At 39.1% G+C, this 21,642-nt stretch overlaps 1 protein-coding gene across 1 annotated transcript in view; it reads left to right on the top strand.

Moving 5' to 3' along the window:
• LOC121869067 (serine/threonine-protein kinase mTOR-like) overlaps positions 1 to 21,642 on the top strand; it is a 35,460-nt gene that overhangs the window by 10,432 nt on the left and 3,386 nt on the right. Inside the window, exons 11-37 of the mRNA XM_042370193.1 lie at positions 3,826 to 3,994; positions 4,572 to 4,760; positions 5,045 to 5,213; positions 5,839 to 6,045; positions 6,534 to 6,739; positions 7,241 to 7,447; positions 7,857 to 8,077; positions 8,768 to 8,913; positions 9,284 to 9,420; positions 10,157 to 10,354; positions 11,317 to 11,487; positions 12,119 to 12,310; positions 12,577 to 12,753; positions 13,471 to 13,581; positions 13,905 to 14,035; positions 14,545 to 14,749; positions 15,052 to 15,223; positions 15,456 to 15,636; positions 15,866 to 16,085; positions 16,679 to 16,864; positions 17,511 to 17,785; positions 18,160 to 18,273; positions 18,821 to 19,034; positions 19,467 to 19,655; positions 20,260 to 20,358; positions 20,590 to 20,712; positions 21,279 to 21,461. Coding sequence (XP_042226127.1) covers positions 3,826 to 3,994; positions 4,572 to 4,760; positions 5,045 to 5,213; positions 5,839 to 6,045; positions 6,534 to 6,739; positions 7,241 to 7,447; positions 7,857 to 8,077; positions 8,768 to 8,913; positions 9,284 to 9,420; positions 10,157 to 10,354; positions 11,317 to 11,487; positions 12,119 to 12,310; positions 12,577 to 12,753; positions 13,471 to 13,581; positions 13,905 to 14,035; positions 14,545 to 14,749; positions 15,052 to 15,223; positions 15,456 to 15,636; positions 15,866 to 16,085; positions 16,679 to 16,864; positions 17,511 to 17,785; positions 18,160 to 18,273; positions 18,821 to 19,034; positions 19,467 to 19,655; positions 20,260 to 20,358; positions 20,590 to 20,712; positions 21,279 to 21,461 — 4,792 coding nt within the window. The remainder of the gene's footprint in view (positions 1 to 3,825; positions 3,995 to 4,571; positions 4,761 to 5,044; positions 5,214 to 5,838; positions 6,046 to 6,533; positions 6,740 to 7,240; positions 7,448 to 7,856; positions 8,078 to 8,767; positions 8,914 to 9,283; positions 9,421 to 10,156; positions 10,355 to 11,316; positions 11,488 to 12,118; positions 12,311 to 12,576; positions 12,754 to 13,470; positions 13,582 to 13,904; positions 14,036 to 14,544; positions 14,750 to 15,051; positions 15,224 to 15,455; positions 15,637 to 15,865; positions 16,086 to 16,678; positions 16,865 to 17,510; positions 17,786 to 18,159; positions 18,274 to 18,820; positions 19,035 to 19,466; positions 19,656 to 20,259; positions 20,359 to 20,589; positions 20,713 to 21,278; positions 21,462 to 21,642) is intronic.

Here is a 21,642-nt window from a genome sequence, read left to right as displayed (position 1 = left end):
TGGGGGTTAAGATGATTATTTATTGAAGTAAATAGTAGAGATATTGTAGTACAGTATTGAATGTACAGTGTGTTAATGTAGACTAATGATGTGTGAGTGGAAATAAGTAAGTGTTCTTAAACTGCAGCAGTAGCTCGTGGTGTTATTGTATACTTATGAATTAATACCATATACATGAGTCCTCTCTAATTTTTGCTTTACATAAAGACTTAAAATTCAGGGAAAATAATGAAGAAAATCTACGTCAAAGGTAACCCAAACTCTATACCTGGCACTCTGGGTTTTCACTGAGAGAGGAGCACTGCCTATTTAAGTATGTCTTGTAAACAGTGTCATGTGTGTTCACTCTTATGGACTTTCTGTGGGTATTTTGGCATCAGGTTGAGAAAAGATAAATTTTGACAGTTAAAAAGTTTTAAATTATCAATAATTAAAAAAGTATTTTTTATTCAGGTTATGAGGTGCCAAGTATTAATATTTTAGGAGTACTGTTTTGATCTTAACTTTGTTTATCTTGCATCATATGTATTAAGTGTTGTTATTTCTGTTTCACATAACTACTGTACTGCACTGTACCGGTAAACATACACAAGGTCTTGTTATTTTCCTTTTATTAAATCTTTGGAGCTGGTGTGTTACTGCCCCTACACAGGACACACTCTGTCTGTTATGACATTAACAATATTTTTGAAAAAACTTTTCTCCCAAATTACCTTTCCTTGGTTTGAATTTATTCTTAATTTTTTTAGTAATATAAATTACTCTGTTTCAGTACTAAAGCATCTCTCATTCAATTCTAAAACGTGTAACACTCCCTGTCATATATAATGTAACCTAATTATAATTGAAAGTGATCCTAATACAGTACATTGTATGCATATTAATAGCATGAAGAGTAACTTAACCCAACCACTCTGCATGTACCAAAATATTTGAGAGCACATAACTAGATGTGTCAGGCTCAGCCAGTCACATTTAATTTTTTTATACTGTACAGTATTGTTCTTTTCAAGTGTCACTGTTAATGACGTGATGTGAGAATGATAAGGAAAGTACAATACAGTTTTAGTGTGTGAGGCATGAGTGTAGAGTTAAGCATTAATTTTGGAAATCAGTTGTTTGTGGCTGGTCAGATGGCCCTCAGTCCTAATAGGCACTAACCTAAACCTAACCCAAGTTATCCATTAGGAATTAGGTAAATTTGTAACGGGTCCTGATCCTAATGGTGAGGTGTTGTAATCTATGTGGACTGAGGTCCCAGCCTGTGACACTTGCAACCTTGATGTCTGCCTTCCCTCATACCTCTCTGCTCATTTGGATAGTGTTGCCTAACTGCCCACATATATTTTGATGGAAGACTATTCCCTCTTTGTTGATTTATTATATTTGAGCTTTTATGTATTCATTTGCTGTACCTGTACCATGATAACTTGTGTATTAACCCCTTCTTTACTGGACAACCTTACTGCACCCAACAGTACATTACTACCAGTGTGTGTTGGTGTGCAGTACAGAAGGGGTTAATACCATAACACAGTAGTCTTTTTCTGTGGCTTATACATGAAGTGCTTTTTAGGGCAGGACCATTTTCCACTTTTAAGGGATCTTGTTTTTATTATAAGTTTATTGTACTGATACTGATTTATTAACAGGATGGACAGTACTGGTATTTATAAGCCTGATCAGTATTTTTGTAGTAGCTTTTATTCTTGTTCCTCTGATCGTCACGTTGCATTTTTATGTGTCATGTTTAGCAGCCAAGATACAACAACTTTGACAGCTCTGCTTTTCTTATTATTCATTTTAAGTTTCATTGACATTTGTTTTTTACTCATGCAAGTGTTGACAGTTGTCTTTAAAGAGAGAAGGTTGTAGAAACTATCAATTTTTTTATGACTTAAAGAATTTCAAGACTGACTCTTGTATATGCCTGCCAAGATCTGTGAGACAGGAACCCAGAGAATCTAAAACTATGACAGTTTGGACCTAATCAACCAACCTTCCTGTAGCAATTTTAGCCTTTAAAAAGTTACATGGAGGTAAGTTCTAGGCAGAAGTAACACATTATTTATTGTCAATATGTTAGCAGCTACATGTATTAAGAAGAGGAGTTTCCACTTGAGAGCTCTCCTGTTACTCACAACATCATACATTCTGAGACACTTAATAGAAAGGCAGATGATTTGATGAGGAATATGGTGATGTTATCCAAGTGGGTGTTGGATCTTTCATTCTTTCCTTGGGAGTTTCGCTGTTGGTGTATTTGTCTTGTATGTTGGATGAATGTCAATGAAGCAATTGAAGCTCCATCATCATGTCTGGGGGTTGGCAACCACAGTCCTCCACTCTAAATGTTTTTGGGTTTCTTTTACCAATCCTCCCAGATTTTGCATCTCTCTGGGGACTATGCTTTTAATTTCATTCATTCATCTCAGTCTCTGCCTTCCCCTGGCCCTCCGACCTGCTTACCCTTCATCCCTAACTATGTAACCAAAGGATCTCATTTTCATTATTATCTGAATTGGATAATCACCAATTTCCAGTTTTTTGTCCCCAGTACATGAGGAGGATTCAGTAGAGGTGGATATATTTTCATTAATCAGAACAGATTGAGTCGGACTTTTGTTTCTCCTTCATGAGATCTTGATACAGAAACAGATCTAAGGGAAGATTACATAAATAGTTTCTTTTTGGTTTAAGAAGTCTTGTTTTTCTTCGTGACTCATTTATCTTATTTGATGTGGAGTGGGGTAGACAAGTGGTGTCATGTTCAAGTTTTCAAAATTTTATAACCTTGTTGTGGACCGTGATGGGACTTTTAAACAAGTGGCCCCAGAGCATCGACAGGACACTGGTTACGAGTATGTTCACACAACATTTACACAATAACACTGGAGAGATTTGTGGTGGGGGGGGGGGGAGTTGATATGGTAAGTCCTGTTACCCGATTTCTAATGTTTTATAGGGCAAACTTCTCTTATGAGTCGGTTATTATTATACAGCACTCAGAAATTATCTTTTGTTGTTTCCCTTCCTGTGGCTGCAGTCCTCTGATACAGATGTTAGGTCATGAAGGAAGGATTCATCTAGAAATTCTTATGACCAGACCTGGAAAGAATGACATCGGATTCCTTCTTCTACCCTGGGGTTTCCTCAGGGGTTGGCTGGAGGTGAGGATGGTCCTGCAGTCCTGGTCTCTGGCTGCACGTAATTTTGTGTGTTAACTACTTATCACCTGTCAGCTGCCATTGGTGATTCTGGTGTTCAGACGTTGTTTTAAGGGCTAAAGTGTTACAAAAGGGTTGGCTGAGCATCACAGTAGCCATGATTGTCTTAGTTTAAGGCTCACAGAGTTCCAGATCCTCAGACTCTTCCTGGGATTTTCATGAGTCTTTCTTCCTACACTCGGTCATAAAATGGAATTTCAGGATCAGTTCTTCATATTTCTCGTTTGTCCAAATTAGATGCATGAAATTTTCTTCTTCTTTTTCTGTAAGATGAAAATTTTGTTTTCAATAAAATCCAGTAAATCTGATGTAATTAAATTATATTTATTTTCAGGTAATTTGGAATTTGTTCTTTCTGAATAAAATTGTCATATTTGTTGATGAGTCTGACATAGAGAAATAATATGAATCACTTGGCTGTAACTAAACCTGATGACACAGTTCACTAACAGTCTTTTTCCTCACAATAAAATACCTCATTGTTAACTATAAGAACATATCAGTAAATAATGTCACAATAATTCTGAACTTAAAAGAACGAGAAGTAATTGTAGTGTGAAGATACATTAACCCGGCTGTTACTTTTCTCATGGAACAGTTACCTCTCTGGGACGATGACCTACCTGCTGGGGTGCCTGAGGGGCCGAGACAAGGAGCGTCCCGCGGCCTTCGTCACTCTGGGCCTCCTGGCGGTGGCTGTAGGTCCTGCCATCAAGAAGTACTTACCAAAGATCATGGAAGTCATCAAGGCATCGCTTCCCACTAAGGTGAATATGAGTCTTGTGAGTAACGTGACTTGACGTGAGAAGAAGATCACAAACACTAGATATATTGAGAGGGAAAGTCCATTATGCCGAGGGTCTGTTAGATGTGAAACCTCCATCTAACAGTTTACATGGAGAAAGAATGTCTGTTGCATGTAGGTTTCTCTTTTTGTTTTGTGAGAAGTGGATTATATTTTTCTTCTCCGACCTCCCAGGCTTAATGAGTGAATACAGTAGTTGAGGTCTCCGTTCTCTGGTTTAATCTCCGTTCTCTTGTTTAATCTCTGTTCTCTTGTTAAATTCTTACTTCTAATATAATCATCATGAATGCCCAAGAGTTCTCCATACAGGATACAGTATCTAAAACTGATCCTCTTTCTCTCTCTCTCTCTCTCTTTCTTTATTTCCTTCTTGTTCTTCTTTCTGTTCATCTTTTCTTTCTTCTTCTTCTTCTTTCCCAGATAGATTTAATCCTCAAGAACATTGATTTTATATATTACAATGTTTTATTTTATTTTTTTGTTCATACACTCTCATTGTTTACTTGTTCGTAGCATTCACCCAAGTTTAACCCTAATAGGATACACCAAGTAAGAAGCGCGTGGTAGAGCCGGCCGTGTATGTCTGTGTGAGCCTGGTGGCGCGGGGGGTGGAGGGAGCCGTGCGCAACGATGTGAAAGAACTTCTTGAACCCATGATGGCGACGGGTTTGTCTCCTCCCTTGACCCTCGCTCTTCAGGAACTGGCCACGGAAATTCCTCAACTCAAGGTACAATACCGTGTGTGTGTGTTTGAGTGTTGTCTCGGAAGAACTAATTGATTTTATTTTTTTTTTAGTTAATTTTTTGGGTGAAGTAAGTTGTCTTGATCTTGGAGTCTACCAGGAAGCAGGATATTGTGATCACTCCTCCATTTTTTTGGCTTAATTTTGTTTTCATTTATAGAATATTTTGGTATTTGGTTTGTTTATCATATAATTTGAGGTCTTGTGATGCCGGTTGAATTTATTCGTAAGTCGATCAGTATCACTTATGTTATGTTCTTCACCACCAGCGAGATATTGCCGAGGGACTGCTGAGGATGTTGTCTCAGGTCTTGATGCATCGGTCTGCCCCACACCGACACGGTGCCCCTCCACTCCCGCCATCGCCCGATCACCACGACACAGCCAGTATTGTCCTGGCTCTCAGGACTCTCGGCTCATTTGACTTTGAGGGCACAGGTGAGTCACACGTCACTCATGTTGAACAATAGTAGAAATGACCTAACTAATTACTTCTGGCGTCCCAGAGTTTTAATATAGAATTTTCATGGTTCTGATCCTAAAGTTTTGGTATTTGATTCCCCAGCAATTGTTTACATTTCTGTTATTAACTCTTCATATTCTTAAAATCTAAGTTAAATGAAATATATAAATAAATATTTGTAAACCAGAAGGTCATAGGCAGCCACATAACCATCACTCATTCTATTTGTAAAGTTTAAGAATGTGATTTCCTAATGTCAACTCTCCACACTGTGCAGTCTCTTGCATCTTCTCTCATCAGTTCTTTAGCTACTGTCTTTACTGTCATTCTTGGCTTACCTCTGGGTGGGTGGGTAGGACAGTTAGAGAGGAACAGAATGCCAAGAATTACCCACACATATATAGAACGGCTAACTCGTGCAAGCATGGAAAGTGGCCGTAAAACGATGATGACATTATGATACTAAATGAATCCTCAGCTTCCACAGTGACAGACATTTAAAGTGATTGGCCCATGATGTCTGCGATATGGGTTGATATATTATGTTTCTCCCCATGATGTCTAATAAAGATTTGTATATTAACTTTTTTTTCTCTGTAGGACAATCACTGATGCAGTTTGTGAGGCACGTGGCTGACCATTACCTGAGCAGTGAACACCGGGAAGTTCGTTTGGAGGGAGTGCGGACCTGCTGTCACCTCCTGAGACCAACCTTTGCTTCTCTCGGTCGACGCAATTCACAGAGTCGGAATCACATCATCTTCAATATTGTCAGCAAAGTTCTATGGGTCTGTGTTACTGATATGGGTAAGTGACTTTGTTTGTACTAGTATACAGGCAGTTAGAAGTTGTTTAACTCATGTTTAGGTCAGCTCAGCAGGTTCATAACTCATTAAGATTTTCACTGATACTGTGTTCACCAAGAGTCTGTTAAGTCCTTTCGGTTATCATGAAGGAAACATTACATCTTGTTTTGATAAATAGGTAAAGAAATTAAAAGTCAGAAATGGAAAATAATAATTATATCAGAACAGTTAAGTTTTGGGAATGATAATTATCTTTTATTTTGAGTAAATACAGAGAGAAGTTTGGGGAGGCTTAATAGTATGTATAGCCATAAGAATATTTACAGACTAGACAACAAGATGGAAGAATTAAGGGAGAGGTGTGTGAGGCTCTGCACTGTACAATATGAATTTTAGTTTTATATTGTTGTGTTCTGATCTACTGTTTGTTGACAAACCTATGTAAGCTGAAAGTAACCTCATTAATATAATGTATTTTTATCTCCTCAGATCCTGATGTGCGTCTGTGTGTCTTGGCGTCTCTGGATGAGAGTTTTGACAGTCATCTCGCTCAACCAGAAAACCTCAACGCTCTCATATATGCTCTTAGTGATGAAGTCTTTGAGATACGAGAACATGCCATATCCATACTCGGCCGCTTGTCTGCTATTAACCCAGCCTATGTCCACCCTCTGCTAAGGAAAGCATTACTTAAGGTATAGGGATTCGTGTCTCGTCTCACTCCCCCTTATAGAAACAAGAACAAATTTTCCACTGATTTTTTTTTAGTTGATTTTAGTTTACATTCTTATTCAAAGTTTCTCCTGATAGTAAGAGCCAGTTGTATCTGAGGCTCTTCCCACGTGATAGATAAAACCCCTAATGCCATTTTCACGTCGCCACCTACACCATTATCGACCTATTGACTTTATAAAATATGTTCTCTAAGGTTTACTTCATGATATACTGTATAGACACTGAAAGACTATCTCTACCCGGTGGTTGAGGGGGGAGGGGGGTGTCTATGAATTTCAGAATGAACACCGCCACTCCCTGTTATCTCGGTTGGGTTGTCGGAATCCTTCATCTGTTGTCGTATATTTTCAACACCATTTTGTATAGATATTTTTTTTGAGATACTTTACTTACCTGGTACTATGGATAGATTTATATTTATTTATGGTAACCAACTGATCATTTTTTTGTATCGTTAACAGATTCTCGACGAACTGGACTACAGTGGGATAGGACGCAACAGAGAGCTGAGCGCACACATGTTGGGCCACCTGATAGGCAACGCTCCCAGGTTCATGCGGCAGTTTGTTCAGGCCATCATGTCCGTGTTGGTCCCTAAGTTGAAGGACCAGGATCCCAACCCTGCCGTCACCATGTGTGTCCTCATGGCTATCGGGGATCTGGCTCAGGTACTCTCCCAGCGGCATTTAGAATTTATATTTTTATCTTTTTTGTTTTTATTTTTATTTCATCGTCATCTCCAGTTCTCGGTTTTTAATAATATGTTGGATATTTTGGTATATTTTTTAATGTATGTATTGATGTTGATATTTTGTGTATGGAAAAGTTTTGGTGTTCAGAAAATAAAATAATTCTGAAAGTTTAAAGAATTAAGATGATTAATTTCTAAGATGCTCTAGTTACCTGGAGAGAAAAACGACATTATTGACAAAGGCTTAAACCTGACCTAACCTAAACCTAACTTGACTTACTGTAACCTAACTTGACCTGACCTAACCTGTTAATGATGCTGTAGGTAAACTCATAAATACTATTAATAAAGATAATAAGTAAACTGTAATGCCAATATTCCTTCAGGTGAGTGGAGGAGAGATGCAGAAGTGGTTGATAGAGCTCATGCCCCTGTTGCTGGAGATGCTTGGCGATGGCACGTCTGGGTGGAAGAGGAGGGTGGCCCTGTGGACCCTTGGCCAGCTGGTGGAGAACACGGGCTACGTGGTCCACCCTTACACCCAGCACCCCACCCTCCTGGACGTGTTGCTCTCCTTCCTCAAGACTGAACAACAACCGGCTGTTAGGTAAATCGTTCTTCAGGTTATTTTTTTCTCGTTCTCTCTTGCTTTACCTTTCTTTGTCTTCCTTTTGCTCTCTTTATCTCATTTCATCTTTCTTTTTTCTTTCCTTCTTCCTTTCATTGTCTTGCTTTTGTTCTCATTCTTTCTTTGCTCTCTTCCTTCTTTTTATTTTTCCATTTTTCCTCTTTCTCTCTTGCTTTCTCTCTTTATTCCCTCTCTTTATTCCCATCTCTCGCTCACACCTCCGTGCCTTTTTCTCTTATGGTCTGTGGGTGGCTGGAACTAAGACCAAGTAGAAGTTCCTCCTCCTTCAGTTGTTAGCCCTTGGTGCCCTGTGAGTCATCGTATCAGGTGTTTCCCGACCACATCTATGGGGATAGTTTCCATAGCAAGAGTCACCATGGTATAAGAGGATATAATTTTGCTCAACGATGTAATTTTATAACGATAGATGATCACACGATTAACTTCTTGCTCCCTAAACTAACATTGATTAAGCAGGGTGATTATAACCTAACCTGGCTTGATCTGACTCGACCTAACCTAACCTGGCAAAGAACGACAATCTCACTTCTTGTAAAACTTATTTGTCCCGCTTGATATATTAAGAGTGAAGGTACAGTACAGTTAACGGGTAAACAGATAGAATACGTCACCCGAGTGTTGTGTTTTTCTCATTGTTTTGTGTTACAGACGGGAGACCATCCGGGTGTTGGGTCTGCTGGGAGCGCTGGACCCTTACAAACATAAGATGAATGTCGGGATGATCAAGATTCAGGAAGACACAGGAGTGGCGGTCATCTCCATCACTGAGGCCAAGAATGACGATCTCACTGCTGGTAAAGGGTTTTGCCGGTCATTTCATATCATTGATTATATCCTGGCCTAACCTAACCCGACTCAACCCCAGCTGATATTAAAGATAGTTTTAGTGAACATAAATGATAAAAATCAACAGTGGTGAATGATAAGCTTTAACATGGGAGATCAGTTGGGTCGTGTCTCTAAAGAGGTGCTTAATACCCAGGTCAGGGTTATCACTGTCTGTACCTTAATGAATACTTAATGTGGTAATTGAGTTTCACTAATTATTATTGTATTTAATTTTCATTGACTAGAGTATTTACATTACTTAAACAACACTGAAAAATCTTAAGTCCTCTCCATTGATGTGTTAGAAATATGTCTTAATTTTGTTGTTTTTGTCAGATTTAGGGACGAGTGAGATGCTGGTGAACCTCAACTACTCGTCCCTGGAGGAGTTCTACCCAGCCTGTGCCATTGCCATGCTCCTCAAGGTGATCAAAGACCCAGCTCTGGCCCAACACCACAATGAGGTCGTCCGGGTGAGTTGAAACCAGTCACATCTCTCGTGAATAAGTGGAAGTATTTTTTTGGGCCGACCCATATTACGTTTTCAGATATATTGCTCGTTAAATTATGGAATGAATGAATAATTTCCTTTTGAGTAGAGGTAAGGTTATTTATTGGTTACTGAAGATTACTAAGAGAAATCTGTATCAATTATTTGTCTCTCCATCTGTCTACATGCTATGGGTCTTCTCCAGTGAGGTAGCAGATTAGTTCACAACAAAACTCTCCTCCACTGCCAGTACTGTACCTCAGCTCATGACTGGAATCCTCTCGTGATGAAACATTAACCTTCACTCTGTCTTTGTATATTTTACTTTTAATTCTTTAACTTTAATACTGGTGTTCCTTAAATATGTGATCTTAATTCACTCCAGTACTCTTTTATACTTGCTGTACTTAGCATCTTCACTTTTAACTGCGTGCATTGAAGTACCTTTTCTGTAACAGCACTTTCTGTGTACTCTGTGTAGTAAGTTTTGTGATGATGTTGAAAAGTTGGGCAATATTGAGTTGAGGTGAGGGGGAGGCCAGGGGAGACTGAGTTGAGGGGGAGGTGAGGGAGTGTTTGTCAAAAAGAGTGTTAAGGAACAGGGCTGTAGTGGTCATGTGCTGGACAGTGGGAAAATATTACAATAGGTGTTGTGAAGTAAATTAAAAAACATTTATAATTTTCTTGTTTTGGATTTCATGTGTATATTTTCTTTTCAGGCCATCACATTCATCTTCAAGTCACTGGGTGTGAAGGGAGTCCCATACCTGGCTCAAGTGATCCCTTCTCTCCTCATTGTTATCAGAACGTCAGATGCCAATTTCAGGGACTATCTGTTTCAACAACTGGCTATGCTTATTGGCATTGTTAAGCAGCACATTTGGAACTACTTGTATGACATCATCGAGGTCTTAAAGGTCGGTCGTGATGAAAGTGCTTAACTCTTTGTTGTCGTGTGGTCAAGGTTAGACACAAGTAGTGGTAGATGTGCATTATATTTTGGACTAGTATTGAGGCACTGTGGAAGTCTTGAGTCAATCTCTTTCATGAAACTTTAAAGAATTAATGGATGAATGTCGTCTACTGAAGGACCGTAAGCAAGGAGGTATAAGCATGTTATTCTGATGTATATATTTTTTAACACACTGTGCCCACTAGACTGCTGATGGCTGGGAACAAACATAGACTCTGCTGACATGTTTGTCTTTATAAAGTGTTTCATCATCCTTAACTCTTACATGTTATAACTTGTCTTAATAATTAGTGTGTGAAATAGTGACATTTTCTGTGATGTGTCGCTCTTTAAGGCATTTTGTGACTTATGGACACACTTAACCACTCGTGTACGGAGGGTGGGTCTCTGCTGAATAAAATCGTGCGACCTTATCCATATAAAATATTAAAACTGGCCCACGTCCCCATAGTGAAAGGGTTAAAGGGACAAATATAATGAACAGATAACAAAATATCACCCCTGTACTTGTTATCCAGCACCAGGGGTTAACTTTGAAACATTTAATATACCCAACACATCACATGCACACAACTGAGACAAATTATAGAAGTAACACTACAAATCACCTGGTATTTATGACACACCACCGATTCAGACTTTGGTGTAGCTCTTCCGACCCCCTGAGGTATAGGTAGAGGTTTGTGGGCTTCAAGAGGCGCACAAAACTAATACTTCTCATGTACCCCAAAATCACTTACATTTTTGACTTGGGTGAAGATGAGGATGATGATAATGATGACAATACAATGATGATGAGGATGATGATAATGATGACAATACAATGATGATGATGATGGACCTTCTATCACGAATGCAAGAATATCTCGATGAATTACTCTTTAATCGAGTTTACCGCCGTTGCAGGAGTTCTGGGTGACGGGTGGTAAGCTGGAGACGACCATCACGATCATCACTGTGGTGGAGAGCATTGCCATGGCTGTGGGGTCAGAGTTCAAGATATACTTAAAGGAACTTATACCCATGATACTGAAGTCTTGTATCAATGACTCTAAAGAGAAGCAAGTGACTGCAAAGGTGAGGTTGATTTATCCTAACCTGACCTAATCTAACCTAACTTATCGTAACCTAACCTAATCTAACATAACCTAACCTGACCTATCGTAACCTAACCTAACCTATCGTAACCTAACCTAATCTAACATAACCGAACCTGACTGAACATAACATAACCTGACCTAACCTCACCTAACTTAATCTAAGCTATTGCACCACCAGGGATGTTATTTCCACTATCAATCTATCAATCTTTCTTTATTTGGTTTTCTTACACCTGTTTGAAGTTTATTTATGTTGAGGTTCAGTACAAATTTGATGGGTAAGTAAATATGATGCCTGTACGTCTTATCCTGGATCGGGGATTAATTTGTCAACATTTGTACCCGAATCATCAAATACACAGAACTTTATATCATCGCCTGTTTCACTTTCTTAACTTGTATCTTCTTCAGAATTCAAGATTTTACTGTAATTTTAATAGATCTCCTCTTCAGTGAGATGGAGAACAGATCTTATAGATTTAAGAGGTTCTGACTGGTGTTTACTGACCATTCCCACCACAACATGGAGGGAAGTCTCTGTTGAACTGTCTGACCATACACAATACACTGTACCCTTGTAATTTATTTATTTATTTTTTGTTCCACAGTTGCTTTTAGCATTCCAGAAGTTTGGTGCCACCCTTGAGGAGTTCCTACACATGATTCTCCCTCATATTGTTAAACTATTTGATGCCCAAGATGTGCCTCTGTCTGTTCGTCGCAGCGCTCTGGAAACTGTGGACCATTTTGCCGATTATCTCGACCTGTCTGACTACACCTCCACGATTATTCACCCATTGGTAAGCTTGATAATTTGTCTTGGTGTACATACAATAGATGAAAAGAATTACAGGTGATTCATCTATAGAAGGAAGTTTGTGTACATGTTATTGGGTGATGCAGTACCTCAATCTTTTTATCTCATTAAGTGCAGAGAGAAAAATAATTGGTGGAAATTGAATGTTCACAGCAGCATTGTACAAATGCTCTTGAGATGTTGTAATTATTATTTATTTATTTATTTCTGTATGTATGTACTTGCCTTAATGTTATGATGTTGTTTCAGCTGCAAACTCTCGACACAAGCCCAGAATTACGTCTCAAAGCTATGGATGTGCTGTGTGCCCTCGCGACTCAGCTAGGCCGGACATATGAGTGCTTCATACCGGTCGTGCACCGCATCACAACCAAACACAAGATCAATCACCCTAGATATGACATTCTCGTTGCTAAGGTGGTGAGGGTAAGTTGAGAGATTCCTTCGTCCTTTGTAATTGAAGAAAATGATCAATAATTTGCTACAGTACAATTTACTTCAGTAGCTGGTGAATTGTATGTTGTAGTTTCTTATGAAGCTCTGTGTGTGTGTGTGTGTGTGTATGTGTGAGTGCATGCGTGCGGGTGGGCAGGCGCTCTTGACTGTTACACTCAGTAATATTGTGAAGGAATTAAAAGTTTATGGATAGGGTCTTTTCAGAGAGTTGATAGTTACAGGTACATGTTCTTTCACTGCTAAAAGATATAAAAGTGACTTAAAAATAGTGATGGTACATATTAGTTGTCTGTGCACTTGTCATATATTGCTAATTAGAATATATAGAAGTGTGACTTTATCCAATTAGATCAAGATATCTATTTTTCTCCCTTTAAAACTTTTAATTCTATATGTGGACAGCAAAAGTAAAAATCTATTGATGCTGTCTTTCTTACTTGAGTGCCTGGTCTTGGAATGTACCCTAGGTCTCTAGGTTCTGCTAGGACCTGGACACATTACAGCCACTAAAGTTAACACTCTTAGTTCTGTAATACAGTTAAGAGGAAAAAACTGTGGTACATTGAATTCATCCTAAATTATCTGAGGAGTTACCATAATTATTCATCAGGTGGAGTGCGTGTCATCACCGGGTTTCATGATATTGTTATTTTCTTATACTAACTTCTCTCTCTCGCTCGCTTGCAGGGGCTGACAATATCCGAGGATGAGATGACCATCCTACTTGCCCATCAGCGCTCCAGGTGGCCAAAGACCAGGGATGACCACCTGGAGGCAGACTCGGCCACCATCAAAAAGGTGAGCTTTGTCAGGTGACGCCTGGAAACTCTACACTACGAAAGACTTATTTTGTTCATGATGGCTTTGGTAAGATGTATGCGTCATGTCATAGAGCTTGTATATTTGTCCAGTAAACTTCTCTTCCGCTTGTGTACATTCCCTGACCCGATCGACATCTGCTTAAAACTCTGTCTTTATGGGATAGTGAGCCACATCTTCATAATAGAGGATAGGCCTCATGTGTCTTCATATTAAGCTCTTTTAAGTCACAGTTGATAGTCTATTAACTAAAGATATTTGGCAAAGAATCTGACTAATTAATGTAATATCACCCCCTGCAGGTCACAGTTGGTGTACAGGCTCTCCAGCGAGCGTGGCTCTTCACCCGACTGGTCAGCAAGGATGACTGGCTGGAATGGCTCAGACGCTTCAGCATTGAATTGATGAAGGCGTCACCGTCCCCAGCACTAAGGTTAGGGTTCTGGGAGAGATATACAGAGTTTTATATAGACACCATACTCTTGTTGCCTCCTTCAGTTGATAAAGATAGAATGTGTACTGGCTTTTGAGGTGGTTGAGATACTATAATTTTTATGAGACAATTTTCAAAGCCTGGAAAACCCTTGAAAAGAAAATATCTTGAGGGGGAAAGTTCTTAGAAAAGTTCTTGAATTATTTGGTCATACTGAAGATTTTTATTTAGAAGTGTACTGTTTATGAGGATGTCACAGCAGTAAGAGTGATGATGGAGTTGAGTGTGTACGTGTGTGCATGCGTGCGTATGTGCATGCACTTGGGATCGTCTGAAGATTAGACACCCAAACTTATTTCACATAAAGATTAACCACCTTAATGCTAACACACCCTAACCTAATTTGCCCTACAGTTGACAAACATGATGGGTTATTGATTCATTTCATGGCTGATTAGTGCATAAGATTTGTAATGGGAAAATATTTGATGTATTTGTCCTATTTCTAGATCGTGTTATTCTGTGGCCTCAACGTACGTGCAGCTGTCACGTGACCTGTTCAACGCAGCCTTTGTATCGTGCTGGAGTGAGCTGAACGAGAGTCTCCAGGACGACCTCTTACAGTCTCTCCGTCAGGCGCTCACCTCCCAGGATATACCCGAGATTACCCAGACCCTCCTCAACCTGGCGGAGTTTATGGAACATTGTGATAAAGTGAGTCGTTAAAGACATACATAAGTAGTACCTCTGTTGGTGATAGCATTATTTAACTTGATAGAAAGGGATGAAGTGTACCAGATTTCCAAAGGAGTGGGGGGGGGAAATGATTCACTTAAAAGGTTTCACAATTTAGTTCAATGCAGCAGTTGTATGAGAGTGAACACGATGACTCATTTGGTCAGATGGGAGTGTCATAGGAGTTAAAGTCCCGACGTCCGCTTGTGTTTCCTTTGCTACCATGAAACCTAAATCTATGTATGTATTTGATTTATCACAGTAATTCTTTATTCTCTCAGGGTCCTTTGCCTCTAGAACTTACACTGCTGGGCCAGAAGGCTATGGAGTGTCGTGCCTATGCGAAAGCCCTGCACTATAAGGAGGAAGAGTTCCACAAGGGCCCCACGTCTGAGGTTTTGGAGCATCTTATCTCCATCAATAACAAGTTGGGCCAGAAAGAAGCTGCTGCAGGTAAAGTGGGGTCGTTTTTCCAGCCTTGTGTTTGATTGAAGGCTACACGGCAAGGAAAGGAAACTGTATAAACACAACAAAGTAGAGAAATTAAACCTGTAATACTAAATAACAAAATGTAACGTCTGGTATTTGATTTATCGTGCTTTTAGACTCGATATAATTTATTTTCCAGGAATACGTGGCTCATATTTTGTATGTTTCAGAGATTTATTTGTTATTTTTCCTGCAGGTCTCTTGGAGTACGCCCGTAAGAACAACCGCACGGATATGAAGGTTCAGGAGCGCTGGCATGAGAAGCTGCACGACTGGGACCAGGCACTTCAAGCATACCAGACTAAGTTAGAGACAAGACCTGACGACCTCGATTTAGTTCTTGGACAGATGAGGTGTCTGGAAGCTCTTGGGGAATGGTAAGTAATGCGAGGATTTTTTTTTTCTTTCAGTCATTATCATATGTAGTTGATTCTCTTTCATCATCCTCACTATTTTATGTCGTTTTGCCTAATGCTGCATTTTCTAGGAGCGCATCCATGACGTCAATAGAGAACTTACTGTATATAAGTTTATTCCTTCTCATGTTACCTGAGTGTATATTGTCTTGTGCTACCTGGATATTTATGCTGTTTATTTATGGTGTAGGGGAGAGCTGTACACTGTGGCCTGTGATCGATGGGGAGGCTCCATGCCAAATGAGTTCCGCGGTCAAATGTCACGTGTGGCGGCAGCATCAGCTTGGGCGATGGGTGAGTGGACCATGATGGAGGACTACGCCAAGTTCATCCCTCGAGACACACAGGAGGGGGCCTTCTACCGTGCTGTTCTTGCCGTGCACAAAGACCAGTATCATGTGGCACAGCAGGTCAGTTTGACTTATTAATGTTTACATGTTGTCATTATTCCTTGTTGACTTGAACATCGAATGAACCAAAATAAAGATGTTGGGGGAACTCCAAGCTGGAATTTAAGAACATCCAAGACAATTTTTTTTTTTGGAGAAGTTTTGATTTCTCTGAAATTTTTAGATAATAAGCAGCAAGGTTAGCCAGTTTGTGATACATACTCTTGAAGTTCTTAAAGTTTTCTACTTTTTATTATAAAACTTGAAGAATAAACAAGACTCGGTCACAATGGTAGTGTATGGGGAGTCATGCACTTCACTACAGTACTTATAATGAGGCATATTTCAGAAGCTGTCTTATATTGAAAAAATGACTCCTCAAGATAACTACTGATATTCATGTTATACAAAACACACAATTTTTGTTTTTAGGCCATTAAAAATATTGCTTTTCATTGGCAAATTGCTTTCCATAGTTAACACACTGTACATAATGAGTATTGCATAGTATAATATAAAAATAAGATATATCTTCACTGTCTTGAATTTTTTGTTGATGTTACTGTTGTGTGTGATTTATTATTATTATGACCAAACATGTGAAAAATCCACAGTTAATCGACTCTGCCCGAGACCTGTTGGACACAGAGCTGACAGCCATGGTGGGGGAGAGTTACCAGCGAGCGTACAATGCCATGGTGGCCGTGCAGATGCTGGCGGAGCTGGAAGAGGTTATACAGTACAAGTTAGTGCCTGAGAGGAAACAACCCATCACCCAGATCTGGTGGGAAAGACTGCAGGTCAGTTTTAAGCTCAGCCTCCAAAGAAACATTGATCTTGCTCATCATTTTCATTTTGGTTTGCAGAATCACACACAAGCCAGATCCCCCCAATATTGTTTTAGGTATAAATTTTCTTCATCTCTTAGTTTATTTCCTCACAAATTAACATATGTTTTTCCCATTGGATGAATATTATAACACTTTGAAGAATCTTGTTGTAGAATCAGGTGATAAATGCTTTTTGAGTGAGATTCAATATTAAGACAAGTTCATGGCATTTCCACATTGTTCTAGGATTTGTCATTTTCTTGTGTTCACGTCCCATCCAGTGTTTAGTTGTTGCTACAGTTTTCTCACCTTCTGTAAACATTTTAATTTACAATATTGTTACTTATTCATTATGTTTAATCATTCTTATTTATTTTATCTATTTAGTTATATTATTTAGTTTTTTTGTGAGTCTTGGTGCATTCCTCGCATCTCATGTAGGTGACAGCTGGGCACTAGTAGGGAGGATACTGTATTTGGAAGCTAAATGCCATGTTTTCTCTTGTTTTAGATGTATTCATGTCACTGCATTTTCAAAACAATGACAATAATATAAATGAACCCTTTCTTGAGTACTAAACTGAATTCTCTCATTAATATGATTATAATATTTTAGGGTTGTCAACGTGTCGTGGAAGATTGGCAGAAAATACTCCAAGTGCGCTCCCTGGTTGTCAGCCCCCAGGAAGACATGAGGCCTTGGCTGAAGTTTGCCTCTCTCTGTCGCAAATCAGGTCGCCTTGCACTGTCTCACAAAACTCTGGTGCGACTCCTAGGGTGTGATCCGTCCACTAATCCCACTCAAACACTTCCAGCCACCCATCCGCATGTGACTTACCAGTACTGCAAACACATCTACACGTATCACAATAGGCGCCAGGAGGCTTATGGGTATGTACAGTGAATTGTCAGTTAATCGTGAAATATGCAAATGTGGTACTTTTTATATGTTATTGGTAAGAAAGGGAAAAAATAGAAATGGTTAATAATTTGCGAGTCAGATATTTAGTTGTAGAGACATTTAATGTGTGAGTCTAATAGGGTAAACTTGTCCTTTCTTATTGTAGGTTATTTTTTTAGTAATTTTAGCGGTCATACCAGTGGTTCAAAGTTGACTTATAAAATGTTTGTAATGTCGTGTGTGTCTGGGCTTGAAAATTAATTCCACGTCGACTTTGAACTAGTGGTATGGCCTCTTACTATATCATGTAAGTAGTTTCCATCAACAAGAGTCAGGTACACTGCACTAATATGATCTCTTGCAGTCGGTTGCAGAAATTCCTGCAATACTTGGCACCAGCCGTTGTTGTTGGTCAGAATGGAGACAATAATAAGCTGCGCAAGTTGGTATCAAGGGTCTACCTCAAGCTGGGTGAATGGTGAGTCTTGGGAAATTATTTATTTTCTAAATTATAATCCAAAATGTAAATTGTCTCATTGTTGGTAGTTAATTGATTTATTCAGCAGTAAGTTAACCTACTAGTCAGTTGATATACAGGTATACCTCGATTTACCAAGCTTTAAGATTTTTCCATATTTCAGTAACATCTCATTTAAAAAAATCTGTTCCTGATATTTTTGTTTTATGATAATTTTTAAATCTAATTTTTCATTTGGACGGAATGTCTTTCTTCCACTTTGTCAACCCAAATAATTACACCTTTAGGACACTTCTGGGGTGCATGTATGCCTTTATGTCACATTTCAACGTTATCTTGAGAATTGTGGCCATGCTTAGCAAGCAGAGAAGACAGATACTGTGCTTTACAGAATCCATATTTGCAGTTTGAGTTTTGGACATAATTTATGCAAAAAAAGTTTGACCTCAATTCTAAGTTGCACCACAAAGTTGAACCATCACTTTTACCCTTTGCCTGTTAAATCATTATGTTATAATATTGAGGTACCGTCCTCTTTGTATTTCAGGTATGAACAACTTCATGGCCTTAATGAGGAGAACATCAGTCAGATCCTCAGCTACTACACTCTGGCCAAGGAAACAGACGAGTCCTGTTACAAGGCCTGGCATGCTTACGCTTACATGAATTTCGAGGCCATACTTTTCTACAAGAACAAGAATGACTTAATTGTGAAGTCAGACAGCAGTGGGGAGGAATCAGGCACTCCTAGTAAGAAGAAGGTGAGAGAATTCTGGAATGTTTGAAGTGACAGAGGTAAACTTGATGGATTTTTGGGGGGGCCATAGTAACTAGAATGAAGGAATGGCAGTAAAAGGACAGTTGATAAGTGTACTGTATACATTTGGGTGTTGTTCCAAAGAACTCTAGGATCCTTGTGTGCTGCCACCTGGGCTTTGTGTTTTGTCAGCAAAAATGAAGACAGGATGATTCTACATTTTCCCTCGAGAGTGTGGATGATGATGATGAATGGGCCTGACAGGAACTGGATTTTCCAAGTTCCAAGATTAATGAAGTTTTTCAGGTGTACTGTAAAGAAATGGTTATTCGTGTACTAAAATAGTTTTAAGTAATTTTAACACATTATAAATATAATCTGAATTAATTTTGAGAGAAATTCTTCACAAATGAACTAAAAAATATTTCTGTTCTAGAAATCAGCTGGAGACTTCACCGTGGCAGCAGTGAAAGGTTTCATTCGATCTATATCACTGAGTGACGGCAACAGCCTCCAGGACACACTGCGACTTCTCACCGTCTGGTTTGAGCACGGTCATCAGCCTGGAGTCTATGAGGCTTTGGTTGATGGCCTCAAGACTATCCAGATCGACACTTGGCTGCAGGTAGGTCGAGAGTGTACTTGGTAGTCAGATATGAACAGAATAAACGTGGTTACTAGTTATAAGACACACAACTTTTTCTTATACTGTAGACACTTCTTTAAGTTTGGTCACATGTCATGTTTGGAAACCAGTGACGCATCTTTATTAGGAAATGTGTAATGACAAAGATTCTGTGAAGGTGATTTCAAGTTTTGTACAACAGAAAATATAACTTCAGGCATTACTTAACATTTCCATAGGAATTTATATCTTAGACTACCCATTATATATGAGATGGTTCATATGATAATGGTACTGGCCTAAACCTAAACATGTAATACTGGACACAATTCACGGGTCACCAGTTTAACATAAAGTAAATTCATATTTCACCTTAAAATTTGTAAATTTCTAATATATCTGTATATATTCATCATTCTCCTACAAACGCCTGAAAATGAAACATCAAAGCAATTCTATAACAACATACTTCTTTACATTTCTAGGCGATTCAATTCTGAGATATATTAGATATCATTATCCCTTAAAATGTGCTTGATGTTTAGAGGGGTCACAGCCACAGGGGTCAAAGGTCAGTCACCATTATTGTTTCTCTTTACCACAGGTTATACCACAGTTAATCGCAAGGATTGACACACCTCGTACACTGGTAGGGAAGCTGATCCACCAGTTGTTGATGGACATTGGCAAGCACCACCCCCAGGTAACCAATATAGCATCACCTTAATATTAAATGTCAGGGTTTTTGTATGATAACCTGTTGCTTATAGTAAATGGGCTAGAGACTGTGTTAGTCCTGAGGTGTTGAGTGTTCTGATGTTGGTGTTTAGTTGTGAATCAGACCTTTCATATTTGATGGTTTATTTACCTGAAGTGTTTTTATTTTTTTTTCACTTTAAAAATCACTCACTTTGTCCATCCTTCCTTCGTGCAGGCTCTCATATATCCCCTGACTGTAGCGGCCAAGTCATCTGTGGCAGCGCGGTCACAGGCTGCTGAGAAAATCCTAAAAAACATGAGGGAACATTCTGCCAATTTAGTTCAGCAGGCCATGATGGTAAGATAAATGTGCTTAGTGAGTTGGTTTTATTTTGTATTTAATGTTTATATGGATGCTTATTATGCCAAAACTCATCACTTACAGACCATGAAAGAGTTATGTGACATATTCGTCCAGTCTTCGGTACATCTACTGTGATTTGGTTCATCCTGTGAGACGTACTGTATAGTGTTGTCTTGTGTAATGTTTTGTGGCCATTGTCACTCGTCATCATCACCATTTTATGGCCATTTTCCATGCTTGAGAAGGTTAGCCGTGACTACCAGAGGTCTTGGTGGATGGGTGGGACAGTTCTTAGCATTGGTAGCAGTCAGTGGCAGAACTCCAGAATGTCACTTTCTTCTCAGATATATTTCTTTATTTCTGTTGGAGCTTCCAATCTTGTGCTTTTGAAAGAATAGGGATGGTTATACGATAACAGGATTCATCTGTTTATAGCAAGCAGTATACAGGGGCATACTTTTAAGTGTCTTTATGATGCATAGACTTTTACTGGACAGTTAACCATTAAATCATTACCTTAAAGTTTATGAAAAATTCACTATAACACATTCAATCTTCAGGTATCAGAAGAGCTTATCCGTGTAGCAATTTTGTGGCATGAAATTTGGCACGAAGGTCTAGAGGAGGCCAGTCGACTATACTTTGGAGAGAGGAATGAATCGGGCATGTTCCGTACCTTGGAGCCTCTTCATGCCATGATGGAGCGAGGACCACAGACACTGAAGGAGATGTCCTTTAACCAGGTCAGTATCTGTCTTACACTCACTCTACATAATATCTGTCAGTCAACTCACCGTGATTATGAATAATTGTAAGACTTTAAGTCAGATAGCCATGGAAAATCAGCCTAAGATATACTGTACTGTACTCTGTGTGGGAAGATAGTCTGTACATGTGTAACCTTTGTTTGTGAGGGAGACTCTT

Source organism: Homarus americanus, unplaced genomic scaffold (genome assembly GCF_018991925.1).
Source record: "Homarus americanus isolate GMGI-L3 unplaced genomic scaffold, GMGI_Hamer_2.0 scaffold24694, whole genome shotgun sequence".
Lineage (NCBI taxonomy): Eukaryota > Metazoa > Arthropoda > Malacostraca > Decapoda > Nephropidae > Homarus > Homarus americanus.
The sequence above is the reverse complement of the archived record's forward strand: the minus strand, read 5'-3'. Positions and strand labels throughout refer to the sequence as shown.